This window comes from Triturus cristatus, chromosome 2_1 (assembly GCF_964204655.1).
Source record: "Triturus cristatus chromosome 2_1, aTriCri1.1, whole genome shotgun sequence".
In the NCBI taxonomy this organism is placed as follows: domain Eukaryota; kingdom Metazoa; phylum Chordata; class Amphibia; order Caudata; family Salamandridae; genus Triturus; species Triturus cristatus.
The window spans coordinates 630,383,919-630,402,956 of record NC_140581.1 but is presented as its reverse complement, the minus strand read 5'-3'; the positions used below and the strand labels follow the sequence as shown (position 1 = coordinate 630,402,956).

At 42.7% G+C, this 19,038-nt stretch overlaps 1 protein-coding gene across 9 annotated transcripts in view; it reads right to left on the bottom strand.

Moving 5' to 3' along the window:
- PAM (peptidylglycine alpha-amidating monooxygenase) overlaps nucleotides 1–19,038 on the bottom strand; it is a 1,234,044-nt gene that overhangs the window by 34,857 nt on the left and 1,180,149 nt on the right. For 6 of the 9 annotated variants that reach the window (XM_085632559.1, XM_085632562.1, XM_085632556.1 and 3 more), the window contains 2 exons: nucleotides 14,097–14,150; nucleotides 12,690–12,902 (listed from right to left, as the gene is read on the bottom strand). The exons of the other annotated variants lie outside the window; for them this stretch is intronic. In XM_085632559.1, the coding sequence (XP_085488685.1) occupies nucleotides 12,690–12,902; nucleotides 14,097–14,150 (267 nt within the window). The remainder of the gene's footprint in view (nucleotides 1–12,689; nucleotides 12,903–14,096; nucleotides 14,151–19,038) is intronic. 9 annotated transcript variants of the gene reach the window in all.

Sequence of the window (19,038 nt, the reverse complement as noted above, 5' to 3'; positions counted from 1 at the left end):
ATGAGTCAATCATGGAGGTACGGGAAATTTTGAATTCTTTGTAAATGCAAAGAAGCTACCAGTTGAGCCAATACCTTGGTGAATGCACAATGGGAAGTATACAGGCCGAATGACAATGCTTTGAACTGGAAATGCTGATTTCCCAGGACAAATCTCAAGAACTGCTGACTGCTTCGATTAATAAAACACGTGGAACTATGCTTCTCGGAGATCCAGCTTTATCAGGAAATCACCTTAAGCGATTAGAGGAATTATCGCTTGCAGAGTTATGATTTTGAATGAGGGACAACAAACACATTTGTTTAGAGTCTTGTGGTCTAAGACTGGTCTGAACGTGCCATCCACCTTTGGATCTAAAAAGATCCTTGAATAAAATCCAAGTCCTTTTGGCGAGTCCGGTATGGGAACAATAGCCCCTTTCTGAAGATGACTCTGGATTCCAGCTATCAGTGAATCTTTGGTTACACTAGTGGAAACTGGGTTGACACAAACACAGAAACTGGAGCAAGAGAATAAAAGTCTATGTTGTAGCCATTCTTTACAATTGAAAGAACCGATCTGTCTGTGTCTAGGGCTTTCCACTGAGAAAATAAACCTGAAACTCTTCCTCCCAACATCTCCATAATATAGACATTGTGTTCGAGTTTGCTTGGACTCCATGGATTGTGGTTGGCATTTGACCGACAAGGCGGCTCCCTGACCATGAGCCTGACGTCTAAAGGGACATTGAGAATCCTTAAGAACTTGGAAAGTTCTCTTCCAGAGAAAGGATTCCTTTCCAACAGGAGTTTTAAATGGTTGAAGCATTATTGTTTTCTCTTCAGCCGACAACATCTAGACTAGATCACTAGGTTTAGGGCAATTAACAGGCAAACGATTAATTAGGACCTGTTGGGAGGCCTCTAATTTTCACAGCATCAGCCAAAGTTGTCTTCTACCGCCTATAACTGGCGCATTACCATAATGAATCAAAAGATGTGGCTGACAAAAAGTGGGCCAATGATTTCATTTTAGAAAGGATTTGCACGGGATCAGCCTTCTCTTGACGACAATCTCAAAGTCTTTGAAAATCTGTTGTTACATTTTTTTTAAATAAATCTTTTTATTGCAACAACACATAACCAATATATAAGTAATACAGGTTACAGTAGTGATATGTTGACCAGTTGTTTACATTCCTAACTTTTTGTTATCTTAGAAGGTATTACATTAGATATACAGTGCTCAGCACACAAATTCAGAACCCCCTCACAGCCCTCGGAAGCCCCGCCATGGATTCCAGATTTTCTCGCATTTTTAGGACAACCTCATCTTTGGTAGATTGTATGCTCTGCAAGCCAGCACCTGTCCATATCTGTTTACCAGTCCCCGGCTCGTGGTAGTGCCCTTGCCCCCCAGCACCTGGCCAGGTTACGCTTAGCCACAACACCTCCCAAGGCCAGCCATATTTTAGTGTATCTAGGCCAGACCTCCTCCCCGACTATACCCAGTAAGAACCATGGCAGCTCCAACGGGATTGACAGCCCAGTCACTTGTGACATGATGTCTCTAACTCTGCCCCAATATTTCTGAGTTTCATGACACTCCCAGATGAGATGATAGAATGTGCCCCCTGTGGCATAGGGCTGAGTCTGCCTTGTCAAGACGGCTCAGCAGTCCCCGGGAGCAGTATACTCTGTGGAACGTTCAATTGAATTAGGCGGAACCGGGAGCTTATTGTCACTTCCTTAGGGCTTTGCAGGGCCTGTACATAATCTGAGTCCTCCAGTGTGCCTACGTCCCCCTACCAGGCTGTTCACAGCAGTCCCAAGTAGTCTGGTGCAATACTTCTGTCAGTTGGTGACCCATCCACAGGGGGGTCAACTCTGTCAGTCTGTTGTTCCAACCCAGGTATTTTGCCCCTTCCCACCATATTTTGGTCACTGTGTGTGCGTCGGCAGGTCCTTGGCTGCCTTCTTGTCATAAAGCAGGGAGCTATATCCCCTGTTTCCCATATATAATCTTTCAACGCAATACGCTGGCTCGTTCCAGTCACTGAACACCCAGCCATTCACCACGATCAGCTGAGATGCCCAGTAGTATAGATTCACATCAGGGATCGCCAACCCCCCCATCATAAACGCCCCTTTACAGTTTACGGAGCGCTATTCGTGATACCCCTCCATTCCACAGCAGTGAGCGTTGTTCTGCCTCTATAAAGTTGAAGAATTTAATTGGAATCCAATAGGGGGAATTCTGCAGGACATATAACAACCTTGGGAGTGTCATCGTTTTGAATAGTGCCACTCTACCCATCAAAGTCAGCGGTAACATCTTCCATCTCTGGGCATCCTGAGGCAAAAGGCTCTGGTCATGGAAGTCTTGTAGATTTATCGTTATATGCATCCCCAGGTCCTTAAACCCCACTAGCTCCACCGGGACTTCGCATCTAGAGGTTAGTTTACTTTAGGGACACCCCGGCCAGTGGAAACAGTAGGGACTTATCACAATTGATACAATATCCTGAGAAAACTCAGAAAATGCAGAATATCTGCAGAATTCCATCTATTGATTGCCACGGACACTGAAAATACAGCAGGATGTCGTCCGCATACAGGGATATACAGTCTTCCAACTCATCCACCTACTGGGATACCCCATATTAAGGGGTCTTGGTGGATCCATGCCGCCAACTTATCGAGGGCCACGGCAAAAAAAATCGGGGATAGAGGACAACCCTGCCTGGTCCCTTTGTGTAGAGGGAATTCTCTGGAGACTGTTGCGTTGACCCTCACTCTGGCCAGCAGTTGTTTATATAGCAGTCTTATCCAACCAATAAACTTAGGTCCAAATCCCATGCGCTCCAGTACCGCCCACAAGTAGTTCCACTCCAGGCTATCAAACGCCATTATGGCGTCCAGGGAAAGGAGTGCCACCGGCAACGAAGGGGTCCGGTCTGTTACATGAAGGATTCCAAATAATTTAATGAGATTTAATCTAGTGCCCCTATGTGGCATGAAGCTCGACTGGTCCGGGTGCACCAGAGATGTCAGAACTACATTCAGCCGCTTCGCCAGAACCTTTGCTAGAACCTTTACTTCGAGGTTGAGCAGTGATATTGGTCAGTATGACCCACAGCGCGTTGGAGGCTTACCCTCTTTGGGTATGACGATTATCATTGCTGTCCGCTGATCATGGGGCAACCTCCCTGTCTTTTCGGCTTCTTGAAACATATATAGGAGATGGGGCATCGTCTTGTCCAGCATACATTTATACAATTCGACCGGGATACCGTTTGGACCCGAGGCATTCCTTGAACTCAATGCGCATGCGGCCAGGCTCATCTCCTCCACCCTCAGGTTATTTTCCTGTCCCCCTTTGGTAGGTCCAACAGCCTGATATCCCTGAGGATGTCCATGCAGTCCGCCTCGGTGTGTTTCGCTGTGGAAGAGTATATATCTTCCCGTCCCATCACAAATCTATCCCCTCTTTCTCCCAGGATTTCTGGAACTCACCTCGCAGAAGTTCCACGCCCCTCAAGCCACCAGCAACTTGCTGGCCTTATCACCTATTTCATAAACCATGAATCTCAAGGCTCTCGCCTGGGCCCTAGCTTTCCCTTCCAGCAAATCTCTCAACTCTTTTTGCCTAAGGGAGAGGCGATGCTTCAACTCACTCAGTGTCCCTTCCTGCGCTATCACCTTGGTCTCCAAGTCCAGGATCTCCTTTTCAAGCTGCACACCTTTTAGTTTTTGTTCCTTATTGGATGCCCTGATGTGCACCTAGGCGTGCCCTCTGAGGACTGTTTTAAATGCTTCCCACATTGTCACCTTGGAGTCAACTAAACCCTGGTTCTCTGTTAAGAAACAGTCAGCGCACTCCCTAACACTGTCCTTAAATTGGGGGTCGTGAGGTGCCAGGGGTCAATCCGTGGGGGCACAACATTCTCTTGACTGGGGCCCTCCAATACAGCCACACCGGAGAGTGGTCGGATATCCCCCGGGCCACGTGACTATATATTACTGACTCCTGAAGAAGGTGTTGGCTATATATTGATTGCCCACCGAAACGCGTCGATGCTCTTAGAAATGGAAACCACGTTAAGTTTGTGGAGACAACTATACTGAATGAAAGAATTGGAATAATAGTTTCAGCAATCATAAATTGATCTGTGCCTAACTGATGTAGTATTTCCTTGTCAATAGGAGTCATTTTTCCTTTTTTGTGTTCCCAATTGTGTATATTAATTTAGTCTGTCTTGTACTGATGTAATTTAGGCTAACTGTGTGTTTATGAATATCATTGTTTTTAATATTATTGTTTTAAGTTTAGAAGGGAGTACAATAATTAGATATAATATATTGTATACTGTGCTCCTAATTATGTTGCGAATAAAATTTGTATTTTATTATTTTTATTTATTCGTTTAGTTACATTTCCTCTTTGTTCACTTTTCATCTGACTGGTGCATTAAGGGTGTGTGAGGTAAAGTGAGTTGCTGTGTATAATATTTACCTGAAGGGGACTTTTTTCAAGACTTATCATAGGTAAGCCTGCAGCTACAATGGGAGTGACTTTTCTGATATGCAGGTACGGTACCAGTGGGAGTGACTTTACTTAATCAGGTTCACTTTATGCACAAGGGTTTTTTGGTGCCTCTTTCTCTGTGCATGCATACTTATTTATGTTACATTTTTGAAAGACACTAGATTTAGTGTTTTAGTGACTATCGAGGGAGTTACACCTTAACTTAATGAGCATGTGTTCCTACAATTGTTTTAGAATGTATCAATTTTCACAGAATTTGTGACAGACAGTTCACAAATATTTCTTCACATGGCAATTCTAATCTGAGAGCATCACACAGTCAAATACATCTTTACGTAAAATAAGTCCATCTCGGCTAATTCAGATTCTCTAAGTATTTTTGGGATAGCCAACTTAATAAGAAACTGGCTTCATCACAGATGACACATTTAACTAACACAATCAGCAAACAGTTTTTCTAATTACATAAATATGTTACTGTATTGGGTGCTTATAAGATGCTTTATGTATAGTTCTATTTGTTGTTACCATAAGGGTCAGACAGCCATACCATAAATGATCTCTGAGCAATTCACAAGTAGGCAATGTAGTGAACTCTTTTGAGAGGCAAACATGTTCGGTCTAAAGGCAAACAGTGAAGGCAAAAATAGGAAGACCAGTGAATGTTAGAGACCTTTCTATTACAAGGAAAAATAGGTTGAGCAGGGGGGTTCCGCAACCAGCCACAAGGCAAATAAAGGTCTAAACTGGAGCAAATGTAGTCCTTTGATGAACAGTAAGCTGATATTGCATTGATTGTGATTCGAGAACAGGTCAAGTTTGTTCCTTTCTTTTTTTCTCTGAATGTGTTTTAGGACATCAGAGGGGACTGAGTGGACCTCCGGTATCTTGTAGGCATTTAGCATGGGGCAATTGTATTAGGTAGTTGACAATTCTGACACCATTATGAGGGGCACAAAATGATTTGAATGTCTCTCAAGGCCACCATTCTTTGAAGGACATAGTTAAATGGTTTTGCAACACACCCCAAAGGAGGTGGCTATAAGAATTGTTTCTGATCTCTGTAGTGTTATTGGAGTTTTTTGACCAAACTGTATTTCTCCAGATTAATTCATATCTTGTTAGCAGTGAGCTCTTCATTTTGGACCTGAATGTTTTCAAGGTTTTTTTAAATTACAAGGGCAGTGTGGTAATCGTTTGACAATCCAGTTTTAACTTTTACATACATGTCTTTCTTCTAGGGGTTTAAATACTGCATGGTCTAACTGTGGTTTACCGGGTGGTCTAGGTACTCATGGATTTATAAGTTAATATGTTTGATAGGGGAATCCTCTTTCTGTTAAAGGTGTGTGCGGCAAGGTGTCAGAGTCCATGCTTTTTCGTCCTTATAAAATCGATTGGCTGATGCCTCATGGTTGCATAAGCTCCTGGTGATTCATATAACACAAATTTAGCTTTGAAGCAACACTTGTTGTACAAAAGAGATGAGCGAAGGGATGCAGGCAGGTTCATGATTTAGGGTTGTTACAAGTAGGTGAGGCGTTCCTTGAAAAGGATCTGGGGTGAGAAAGTGTTCCTGATTCTTCAAGTGTGTCTGGAGGACTGGTGTCTAGTCTTCTCTTTCCTGAACTTTGTTGCCTTCTTAGTGTGACAAGGTTGCTGCTGCGTTCGTTGTTCACCAAGGGTGCTGTTGAAATAGAATCCTAGGAATTTATCACAGAGAAAGGCTGAGGGTTGAAACCATCAAGCTTCATTGATGAGTCAGTCCTGTGTGCATTTCCATCAGTTGTCACCAACAGTGAGTATGACCTCAATCTTCATGCAAATGATCTTCAGGCACATATAGAACATTTAAGTCTGGATGGTAGCAGGGCAATATTTTAGTCAGGTAACAACATTTTCTGATGGGACTTTCAGGAGACGTTGAGCGCCATACTGGGGAATCATTTTTTTTTTTTTTTTAAATAAATTTTTTATTATTTTCCATTTCCATCTCCTCCTCATCTCTTACACAGTTGTTGTAGGCATCATTCAGGAAGATTGTGCTCCACAATGATTTACATTAGTACCCACGGTCTCGTTGCCTATTATTCGCCAACTTCCGCTCTACTATCCCCCTTACGCCCTTTTCGCCACAACCCTCCCGAAATCCAGAACTACTATTTCTACCCAATACTGGGGAATCATGATCTCCACGTCCGTGAAGAGCAATGCAATAGGTTTGATATAGTACAGGAGAAGAATGGAACACCAGCAAACTTCACATATCATGGGGGTGTTAAATCTGGAAAAGCAGGGCTCTGTACCATAGGTAGCAAGCAAACCATTTAAAGCTAAAAAACAATAAATTGGTGTTGGAAATATCCACCATTATTGAGGCAAGGGTTGTAGTTGTTGGTGATCAGGAGGAGAGAAGTTGTTGGGGATCAAGATGGTGGCTGTGTTGGAGTTGCAGTGCGGCCTGACTCTGAGATAGTAGTCTTGGAGGTCCATATTGTTCTTGATTCTTCCATGGATTAAGTTGCAACTGGGTTTCTGAAGATCCTACCAAGGAATAGTAGGTTTCTAATAGATTGGTAGTTTGCGAGATGATCAGAGTTTTGAGGGAGTTTGAAAAGATGCCTTTGGAGAAGGAAACCTTGATGATGTTGATGCCATTACAGTAGAAAAAAAGCAATAAATAAGGACCTTAGCAACCATTATATATTGATAATTGAGGAAAGTGGATAGGTATGGACGTTCAACCAGCACCATGTTTTCTCTCCACTGCAAGGACATTCTCAGTTGTACTGGGTGACTTTCCTACATGATGTACAAGACCAGTATTGCTGGAATGCTGAGGTCCTTTAATCACAATGTTTAATTTAGCTGCCTGGCAGCATACCTGCTCAAACAGAGTGCTGTCTTCAGGGAACTGATGTTGCTTCAGGCTTCCTTAAAGTCTACTAAAGGAAACCATTTTCTTTGGTGTTGCTGTAGACATCATTTCAAGTCCAATTACTTTTAAAGTTCAGGCTTTCATTTGTAGTTGGTCTTCATCTTGTTTATTGTGTTTGTCATCTTTTTGACGATTAGTCTGTTTTATTGACATCTTGATGCATTTGAGAACTGTTTATTTCTGGCATTAGAGGAGCTTAGTTTAGTCCTTTAAGAGAAAGGAAGTGAAGCTTATGCGTTCTTTGCAATGTCTGTTAGGTGTTACTTCCTATATTTTGATAGCTTTTTAATGACGCATAAAAGTTTATTTTTGTAAACCATGTTCAAGCTCACTTTCAAATTCTCAGACTAGTACAAGAGACCTGTACAGAAAACTCTTTGTTTTTCTTCAAAGAGGCATCGACAAATGGTTGTTGCTCAATTTAGAACAATTGCTCCCCATAATTTATATCATAGTTTATGCATTCCTTCCAAGCCCTCAGTGAATTTTTCTTACACCCTGTCGTTTAGGATATCAATTGATTTTTTGTTATTTTCTGGTAAATATTAGACTGTTTTTAGGAATGGGGCCAGGTTCCTTTAGACACTAAAAGCTGTATGATTCTTGCTTTAACCTGATAAGTGAGAGCTTTTCGCTTTATGCATGATAGTGTTTATTTTTGCATGCACAGAATGCTGCATGGATTTTTAAATAAGTCCTTAGTGCACACGGTTGTTGCTAAAGTTGTTAACTAGAGTATGTTAAACAGATCCCTGATGTGTGTATGTCAAAAGGTACTTTATATCGGGAGACGCCCCCTGATGTGTGTATGTCAAAAGGTACTTTATATCGGGAGATGCCATCGCACCCTCACCCTCCCGAGTGGACACTTCTTTTCTCAGTATCTGAGAACTCTACGCTCATTTGGGACTGTTTAATGGGGATCCATTGGTTTGGGATTCCGATGAGCCCCCGTTGGGATGCAGACGGTGTCCCAACCGTGACAGATGCTTCAACGATTTTTAGGTATTTGGGTGAGGGGGGGGGGGGGGTACGGGTTGCTTTAGTTTTATTGAATGTGCTATGTCATGGCTTTCTATCTACTATGCCGACATGTCCTGTATCAAGTTGCGTCCTGATGATAAATTCCACCTTCGGCACTATGGAGGGATTGGATAATAAACTGAAAATAGTTCGATGGAATATTCGGAGAGGGCTGGATAAGATAAAGAGGGGAGCCATACTTTGCCAGGTTTTACATGCGGGGTTCACTAGCGTGGTGTTGCGGTCCTGATCCACTGGAGGGTCCCATGTACACACATCAAGTCATGGTCTGACCCCCTGGGTCGCTACATCATCATCACAGGCACAATATTCGGGGAACATATTGTAATAGGCAGTATATATGCGCCCCCTCCACTATCGGAAACTCTTATAGAACGACTGACTGGGATCATCTTGGAAATACCTAAAGGCCTCTCAATAATATGCAGCGACTGGATTCATGTTGTAAATCTAACCCAAGATAGATGGCGACCACATGGGGGATGGGGCCGTTACATGTAACACAACTACAATCGTTTGTAAGTGCCATGGGTTGGGTGGATACGTGACGGCAACTCTACCTCACCGCACAAAGCTTCACACACTACTCGACAGTTCAAGACTCGTTTTCCCGCCTTGACTATATTTTTATACTGGCAAGATATTATTACAGAATAGTGACGGTGGACATATTGTCTAGGGGCTTGTCACTCCCCTGTAGTGTTTGAGCTGAGACTAGGGGTAGCACGCCCCCCCCTTCCGCTGGCGAATGTCTACATGGCATCTGCATGACCCAAAATATAAGACACATGCACCAAGCCATCATAGATTACTTCAATCTTATTTTAGGCACAGTGGATTCGGCAGAGACCGTTTGGGAGGCTATGAAACCAACTATTAGGGGAATTGATATATCCTTTTGCGCAGCCCATCGTAAGAAAGTCGGGAGGCATTGATCCAGACAGAGGCACAGCTCATAGATCTAGAGGATGGCAGTAGGGGGGAGGGTGTGAAACAGATATACTGCCAACTGCTTCAGATACAGCAAACACATGCTAACACATTGTGGAACGAGGCCAGGCAGGCGTGGCTGGCCTCCCGCAGCATAATTTATCAATGGGGGGATAAGTCAAGTTCTCATCATCTGTGTCAACATGCGCTTCACCCACCAGCCACGCCTGGAATTCCGGGCACAGATGGCCGAATTCTCACAGACCCGGTCCAAATTTTGTCTAGCTTTGCAGCCTATTATGCGGAGCTATACGCCCCTCGAGATGCACTGCCAGAATCCACGATAAAGCACTTTCTGGACGATCTGCCCCCAAAGACTCTCACAGATTCTGCGCGTGTAGATCTAGACGCCCCCCTGACAAGTGAAGAACTAGGGGCACCTTTGGTCTACTTGCGCACAGGCAAAGCGCCGGGCGCTATCAGATTTCCATGCGAGTTCTATAAGATCTTTCAGTCCCAGCTTATAACCTATTATCATGCGGTAATAGATGAAGCGTTGGAGGGGGGCAGGCTCCCACTGGATTGGCGACACACCAAAATTGCAGTTTTCCTTTAACCCGGCAGACCCCCCGACTAGCATGCGTCATACTGCCCCATCTCGCTTTTAAATGTTGAGGCAAAATTGTTGGCCAAGGCCCTCGCAAATCATCTCCTGCCACACATGGCAGATTTAGTACACCCGGACCAGACAGGTTTTATGCCTACTCGAGCTACTCAACACAACATTCGACGTGCTCATAAAGCACCGGCTATTGTATACAGATCTCACTGCCTTGGTTAAAGTGGCAGGTGCGGTCTCTGACCCCTTCTCTATGGGGCGCGGTACTCGTCAGGGATGCACCCTATGCCCATATTTATTTGCTCTATCCATGGAGCCCTTGGCCTCCTGGGTCAGAAGAGAAACACAGATTAAGGGTTTCGAGTGGCCGGGAGGGATTTCAGACCAAATCTCCTTATATGCGGACGATGTTCTTTTCTTTCTCTTGGAACCCTGTCCATCTGGACCTCGGTTGCTCTGCATAATGCAAGTATTTGGAGAAACCTCTGGACTATACCTAAAAACCAACAAATCTATATTGTGGCCCCTGTGAGGGAAATCTGAAATGGAAACCTGGGCAGAGGAGGTAACGCTCGCCACAACCGGGTTTAAATATCTTGGGGTATATCTATCTTCCTGTCCATCTATTTCATAGGAGAGGAATATCGTCCCCATATGGACGTGCACCCAGGCTGAAATTAAGTCATGGGCACACCTGCCTCTCTCTATTCTCAGGACGTCAGCAATTTTCAAGATGTTGTAACTCTCCCGCTTCCTTTATCAGCTGCAAAATTACCCCTTTTGGATCCCACCCCGTGGTTCCACCAAAATAACTCAGGATTGAGATGTTTCCTCTGGGCTGGTCAGACTGCTAGAGTTGCGCTTAAAATTTGCTCGCAGTCCACATACTGTGGGGGGGAAAGCAACCCCTGATATTCAGTCGTACTAAGCAGCGGCACATATTTTGGTCTTGAATGAGTGGTGGTATGGGAACAGAAGTGACCCAGCCTATCATGTAGAACAGTGGCTGATGGGGGAAGTGCTGCCTCATACACTCCTACCACGGGTACTTTGAGGCCTCCCGTCTGCTACCCAGGTGGTCATTGAGGTGTGGAAGGGCTTGTTGCGCAGGATGGGATGTGGGGGCGATTGACGAGAGAGACGCCCCTATGGCAGGCTGTCCACCTTGTTGGGATTTCGAGGTTGAGATGCCATCGGCATCTCTACTGTAGGCGATATCATGTGAGGTACTACCCTGAAATCCTTCCAAGAGTTTAGGGCAGAATTTAATATGCCACATACACAATTCTATAAATATTTACAATTCTGCCATGCTCTGTCCCCGTACATTATGCACTTGGACTCCCTTCCGGAGTTCAACCCAATTGAAGCGAAGGACTTCATGGGCGACCAGGGAGACCATAAGATCTCAAAGATCTATCAATCCCTTGTGACGGATCTCGCCACCACGTTAGACTCTCTCAGAGATAAATGTCAGACAGAGCTGGCTCCCCTCGACACCGACTATTGGACGGAAGCATTAGAATCCCCACGGGGCGCTGCACTAGCCTCACGTTTACGACTTATTCAATTTAAATATATATATCGCGCCTATTTTACTAGGCACAGATTATGGAGGGCGAGACTGATACTTTCCCCTACGTGTCTCCGTTGCGTTGAAGGCACCTTCATCCAGACAGTGTGGCAATGCACTGCCCTCACTAGATTTTGGAGAGGTGTTACGACCTGCGTGTCTGAAGTACTGGGCTGGTATATACCCCTCTTGCATAAACTTGTTTTACTACATATCACGGAAGACATAGGGGAAAATTGATACAAAAGACATCTGCTGTTCCTGGGTCTTACCCTGGCCAAGAGAGACATAGCGAAGGCGTGGAAGGCCCTGAAGGGTGGCCTGGATTGGTGTATGGGCCAAGAGAAACCTATATTCAAGGCACGGGGCTGCCCACAGAAACACCCGAAAATCTGGAAATGCTGGGCTGATTATAGAGGCCTCATTTTGGAACACTTTGCACCCCCAACTATAGACGCAGAAACATTGTGATAATGAGAGATGTATAATAAGGATGGTGATGTGGACTAAATCATGTCTAGGTAGACCTGATGAAAGCGATGGCTGGATTATTAGTTTGTTCATGGCACTGAAAGTCATACGGTTCAGAGCCGATGTTTTTAGGCTTGCTATGTTTTCATTATGTTATTTTAAATGTTGTTTTATTACATTGAAAGTCATCAGACTTGCTGCTGTATATCTGCCTAATCTACCCTGGAACTATATTGTAAAAAATGAAGTAGTTTTGCCTGCTGACCTAATAAAAATGTGTTTTGAAAACTAAAGGTACTTTATATAAGATAGAGGTTTGAGATTGTTTACAGAATGTCTACTGGAGTGTATCATATTTTAACTACCTTGGACAGATGAGGGGCTGATTGGTTTACAAGGATTCAAACCTGTGATTTCCAGAGATTTCTGCAGAGACAGTATTTGTCCAACAAGTTATTCTATGACTCTTTCAAAGCTACCTATGTTAAATTCATTGTTACTAGATACTACATTATTCGCCAAATATTCTCTTCCAAACACGAAGCGTATGTTTATCAAAAATTCATTTCATGCTAATTCTTGCTTACCACCGTAGACTTTCACCTTCCGCCATTTTATGAATATTACGATAGCTATAAGCACCACAACAGGAATTATTAGTAGGGTGGTGATGAGAACGAATGAAACTCTGCTCTCAGTCTGTTCTGCAGTCTTCTGTTTTTCCTGCAGCTTCTGCACCTTTTCCACATCTTCTGTCAACTTCGGTTTGTTTCTCACTCCAGTTTCGAAAATCTCTGTTTCTTTACAACAAAAAATTGGAGTAAATTAGTCTAGATACAGATTCCGAAGATCCTTTACACAAATATAGTTGATGTATGAATACAAACAAACACAACTCACAGCTTTTTAAATGTGTCTAAACATATTATTCTTTGCTAGTTTGCAACAGTTCCAATGGCCCAGGTATTATTTTAAAATAGCAATTGTCAATCATCTTTTTAGCACTATTTCATCAACTTCCAAGGAGTTCTTTCCATTTGAACCTCTTTGGTATAAATGTCTTCTTGTTTTTAAATATCTGATTTAATTGTACATGTATTAGCAAACTAGATGAGATTTTATTTAATAGCTCTGCTAAACTCTATTATTATTAGGGCAATGAAACAACTTTTTCAAGGAGACTTTTCTGAAACAAATACAGACAATTTTATCGAAACAAGTTAGTCCAGTTTTAAAGAGATTTTTTCCAACAATACATTGTTTTATCCAGTTTTATAAAGTGCAAACTCGACCTGAAGGTAGTAGAGCGTTTTACATAAGCACCAGTTTAATTAAACAAGGTCACAATCATTTTTAGCACGAGGAGACTACGTGATTTGCCCAGAATCACAGGATGTTGAGCCGATGTCGAGACTTGAACCTCGTTCCCGAGTTCCAAAGTCATCTGCTCTAGCCATTATGCCACATCCTCTCCCAATGTAATTTAAAATATTCTGCAAAATATAATGCAATGGGGTAAACTCGCGCAGCAGAAGGCTGCAGCGAAATAAATGCAATCAATCCAATTTATTTCCTGGTAATATGTCCTCTTATATGAGTATGATACTCAACATTGAAGGCTTACGAGGACAATTTATGATCAGTATGGTAATCTAAAATGACATGCCAGTTCTGCAAGATATTGCCAGGTTCTTCTAAAAGGTTCTACCCCTGTGCTGTTAAATGCCCAGCATCAAATTGAAGCACACGTAGCCAGATTCAAAAGAGCATCAAAGCACCTACATTGAACGCAAATGTAATATTACACCAGCATGTGAATTTGCATGTTTGAATTGGGGAACAGACAAAATATGTTGATAGCCTGTACAATCAGAAATTTACGACAAACGTCATTTAATATAATGTCCACTTGACAACTAAGAATCAGGAAAAATTGAGTGCCAATACATAAAGCAAACTGTTTATCTTATACCTTCCAAAGGTATAGGATTTACCTGTAATTTCTTGAACCTCTATTCCAGCCTTCTTGACAGATCTGTGCTCTGCTTCTGTAAAACAAAACCGATTCATTAAAGGCAAGCAAGTAGAAAAGAGGTGATTCAGTTATTGCTATGAAGCCTGTGTCTAGGCAGGTCCCTAACTGGATGAGGACTGTAAGTAAGTGTCATATTTTTTTCCGTTTCTTGCAGTCACACGGACAACTTAGTAATATCTATCAGGAGATTGTAAATGGCCCTTAAACACAGGGACACAGAGTAATTGTCCTTTGTGGAAAGTTGGCCTCCGTAGCCTCTTCGACTCTCAGGGGTAGCAGGTCGAGTACTCAAGGCCTGGCTCAAAAGGCGTGGCATTAACGTTGAGCTTAATAAGTCTAAACCAGAATAAAGATGAAATGTTCAGCCAGCGTTATTATTTTATATAAAAAAACAACACTTTAAATGTGAGAAACAGGGTTATTAATTTGAAACACGGTGCCCCTACTAACTTAATAAACCTAGTCTGCGTAGCTAAAACACAACCAAGAGAATCTCTGTTCAACCCCTATTATCTGTGGCACAAACAGAAGGCAATTCCCTAGAGAAATGCATATTAAATTCATGCAGCATTAATAATTGTAAAATCAAGAAAACAACACCATAAAATTACCAAACCAATTAAAAAATAGGGGAAAATGTAATGATCGAAAAGGCACTAAAACAGTCGACCATTAATAAGGGGAGTCAGAGATAACATTTTTAATTTTAGGGCAAAAAGTGCCTTGAAAACGTTAAGTGGCAATTAAAAGTATCGGTTTGCGGTTGAGTGTGACATATGCACAATTTTAGGCTGGCTGCAATGAAGCAGAGGTTGGCAGCACCAAGGGTGTTACACCTCAAAATTTTTACGTGGGACTTCCAGTGGAGCAAGGTTCATAGCTGACACTGAAGAAGGGCAATCAAAGTCAAATACACTGTAATCAAGTGGTGGGGCAGGTGGGGGGGGAGCACAGGGTGGGGGGGGGGGCGTGTTAATAATTTAAAAAAACGTACCTGAAGCTGCTGGCTGCCTCCCGCGTCGCTCCTGCTGTCCTCTTCCCAGTCCCAGTAGCCCCTGGGACAGACTCCCATCCAATCCCGGTGCTGCAGAGCACCGAGGGAATTGGCCTGAGCGGGCAGGAAAGGCGCTCCACTCAGGTCATGGAGTCTGTGGGGTTTCTCCAGCCTGAGAAACCTAAGGGCGCATGTGTGTTTTGGTCAGCCTGAGACGGCCGGCAAAACGAATATGCATACGTAGGGAGTGCACAAACACTCCTCCTCCCCCTTGCATGCCCAGCTCCTCCATGCACAAGCTGGCTCAGAGCCGGAAAACAAAAAATAAAACAATGCTAGAACAGTGTTTTATTTTTCGTTTGCCGGCCCTGCACCAGGCAGTGGGGCGACGCTTCTCCCCTATTGCGGAGGAGCCACCACTGGTCAAGCTCCTGCTGTTAGGTTTGGCATCAAAAGATCCAAGTAGAACAAAACTGGATTTTGTAGCCACCCATATTGGTATGTCACAGAGAAAGATTTACCATCTCACATGAACCAAAGTTTTACTTTCAGACTGAGCCACTTATTTGGTTCTCAAAATCTACCAATAGGGCAAGGCTGGAAGCAAGGTTGAGGCTCCACCAGGCAGATACCTTTACAGTAATTTCACACTAAACCAGTTTTCAGTGCAGCAAAAAGCTCCAAGTCAGATAGACATTGTTTTCTTGCCCACTGAAGGTGCAACCTCCCTGTGGAAGCCACAGCACCTTATTTTAGTCTTCCAGGGGACGATTCATGGCCCACTATTTTTTTTAACCTGCAGGGACTGCGCCTCCTGATCACTCCTGCAACCCTCATGCCTCAGGGCAAGCTTCTAGGGACCAGGTGTTTCTCTAGGTAGGACTCCTGCAGAGTCCAGTCCACACATACTAGGAGTCAGGAGTCCTTCTGCTATTGTTTCCCTGGAGCAGTAAATCCGGAGGTAAACTACTTAACCCTTGGAGAGCAGATCGAAGTCCATGTGTGCCAGCAGAAGTCAGGGTTCTTTAGGTCTTCTTTCTTGAAGCTTTTCTGCAAGGCCTTCTTATCAGATGTCTGTGGTACGATGTCAGTGTAGAGAATTCCCTACCCCTAACCTGACTACTTAAAAACAAGTTACTTACCTGTACACTGTGGTTCTCTAGTATTGGTATCTTTCATATATTCACAAGCTTGAATCTTCCCCGTCGTAATGGTGGGAGTCCCATGGTATTAAAAATAAGCAGTACTAAAAAGTACATTGAAAAAGCAAGTGACATTATAACCCAATTCACATTGTTTTAATAGACCCAAACTTCAGCCAATCAGAGGCTGGACCCAAGACAACTTCTCCCTTGAAGAGCCACCCTACCTCAGATTTTGAGCACAAGTGTGACTATATATAAATATATATTTTCACTGAAATAACCACAGGTTTCAGGGACATTATAGTTATGAATTTACATTTAAAAAAACCTTATAAATTCATAGAAAAAAACCAAAGTTCAGACTACCTTTCTTAAAAACCATTGACACACCAATACCAGTACGTACATGCCCACTTACTGATTCATAGGTCTACATACACATCCACTCACTCACCCATACAGGCACTCATACAGCCAGTCACTCACCAATACAGCCGCTGATATATCTACTCATATACCCATACAACCACTCATATACTGTCAGTCACTCCTAGAGCTACTCACACACCTACTCACACCTACTTACTCACCCAAACACTCAATCACACAGTCACTTACTGACCCATACAGAAACACACACACACTCACTACTAATAGAGATACTAACAAATACTTACTCTCCTTACAGTCGCTGACACAAGCACCCACTCACCCATACAGCCACTCTTACAATCACTCACTCACACATACAGTCACCCAGGGATTCACCCACTCATACATCCATGCAGGGAGTCACACACCCCCTCACCCACCCACACACTCAGGTACCCATACAGGCACTCAGACAACTAATCAATAATCCATATAGACACTCAGGTACCTAATCACCAACCCATGCAGCCACTTACACACCAACTGACTGACTGATACACACACTGACCCATACATTCACTAAGACACGTTTAATCACTCACTTATACAGTCAGTCACGCACGCACTAAATCATCCATACAGACACTCATACATCCACTCATTCTTCAATACACCGTGACATATATATATATATAAAACATTCTTAAACTTTTGCGAAACACTCACTCACTGGATGATGTCATCAGTAACGTCATTTGAGATGTCATCAGTGATCTCATCAGTGATATCACTGACCATGTCATGAGTGATGTAATATGTGATCTCATAAGCAGTGCATTGTGGGGGCGTGAGTTATAGTTAGCTCAGCTAACTATAACAGCTAAATTTCTCTTGTTTTGTGCGAGTGAAATGTCAGCCTAACTATAACGTCCCTGTAACCTTTGTTTTTTTTCTCTGAAGTTCTAAGGTTTTTTAAAATGCAAATTCCTAACTATAACGTCCCTGAAACCTATAGTTTTTTCAGTGAATTTCTAAGGCTTTTTAAATGCTAATTCCTAACTATAATGTCCCTGAAACCTTAGGATTTTTCAGTGAATTTCTAAGGTTTTTTTTAAACATTTTTTTTATTTATTAAAAGATGTTTGTAACTATTTTTCCATGATTTTCTATGAATTTTTAAAAACTTTTAAAATAATTATAATAACTTCTTTGACCCCGTCCACGTGCGGCAAATTCCGCCGCGATGCGAGGGGTGCTGGGCGTGGCACTCAGGTACCCAGGACGGCTCCCGGCCGGCATGAGTCACGGTAGTCGTGTGCTCATGATGGCCGGGAGCCGTCCGAACTCCGCCCACCAATTAATTCGCCCGCACAGGCGGGGAATTAGCCGCGCGTGGGCGTAGCAGCAACAGTCGGATGGCCGGGAGCCATCCTGAGCATCGATGAGGTTAAAATATACATAACGTAGCTGATTAAAGATTTATAGTGTTATTTATTTGAATAATTAGAATTTTTTCTATGGCAGAATTATGAATAGAAAAAGAAAATGTTTTTTGCTAAATGAAGTTTTGTATGATTGCTTTTAATGGTATAAAAGATGTATAAGATAAATATCTTCTTTAGATCTTTTTTTTTGTTTACAAAAAAGGGTTGTGCACCGATCGCGAACCTACGAGGTCAGTGTGCAAATCCGTTATATGAATGTCAGTATAAAATACATATTTGGAACAAATTAATATTTTTTTTCATGAACAGGTTTATTACGGAGTGTAAAAAATTAGTTTTATGGAAGTTATAAATTTGTTTTGAAATGTTTCAAACAGATTTTTAAGGACGCAACGTTATCGCGCACCAGTCACGGATCTGCACGTTCAGTGAGCGAATCCGTTATACGAATGTAAGTCTAAAATACGTACTTACACTGAAATCATATTTTTTTTTTAAAAAGAGGTTGATTATTGAATATAAAAAAATTAGTATTAGTGTAGGTGTAAAATAGTTTTAAGATCTTTAAAATACATTTTTATGTACGCTGCACCGTCACGCACTGGTTGCGAAGGAGTTGTGAACCCCGGCGGCACGCATTTCCGGGATCGCATAGGGGTCGCGACTCCGACGTAATTTAAAAAAGTATGAAATATCAATGTTGCAAATTGAAATATCAGTTTTGCTGAAAGACTTTCCACTAAAATTGTTTCAAACACAATTTGCAAATAGCAATTTATACTTTAAAATGTAATTTAGCACATTTTACGGATGTACGACGTATACGTGATGGGTGCGCAACTCCATGTGACAAGGAAAGAAAGCTTTTTTATTGGTTAAAAAGGTGGTCATTCTCTTAGAGAGAGGATCCAACACTTGTTCTTTTCCTCTTATTTTGTGTCTGCA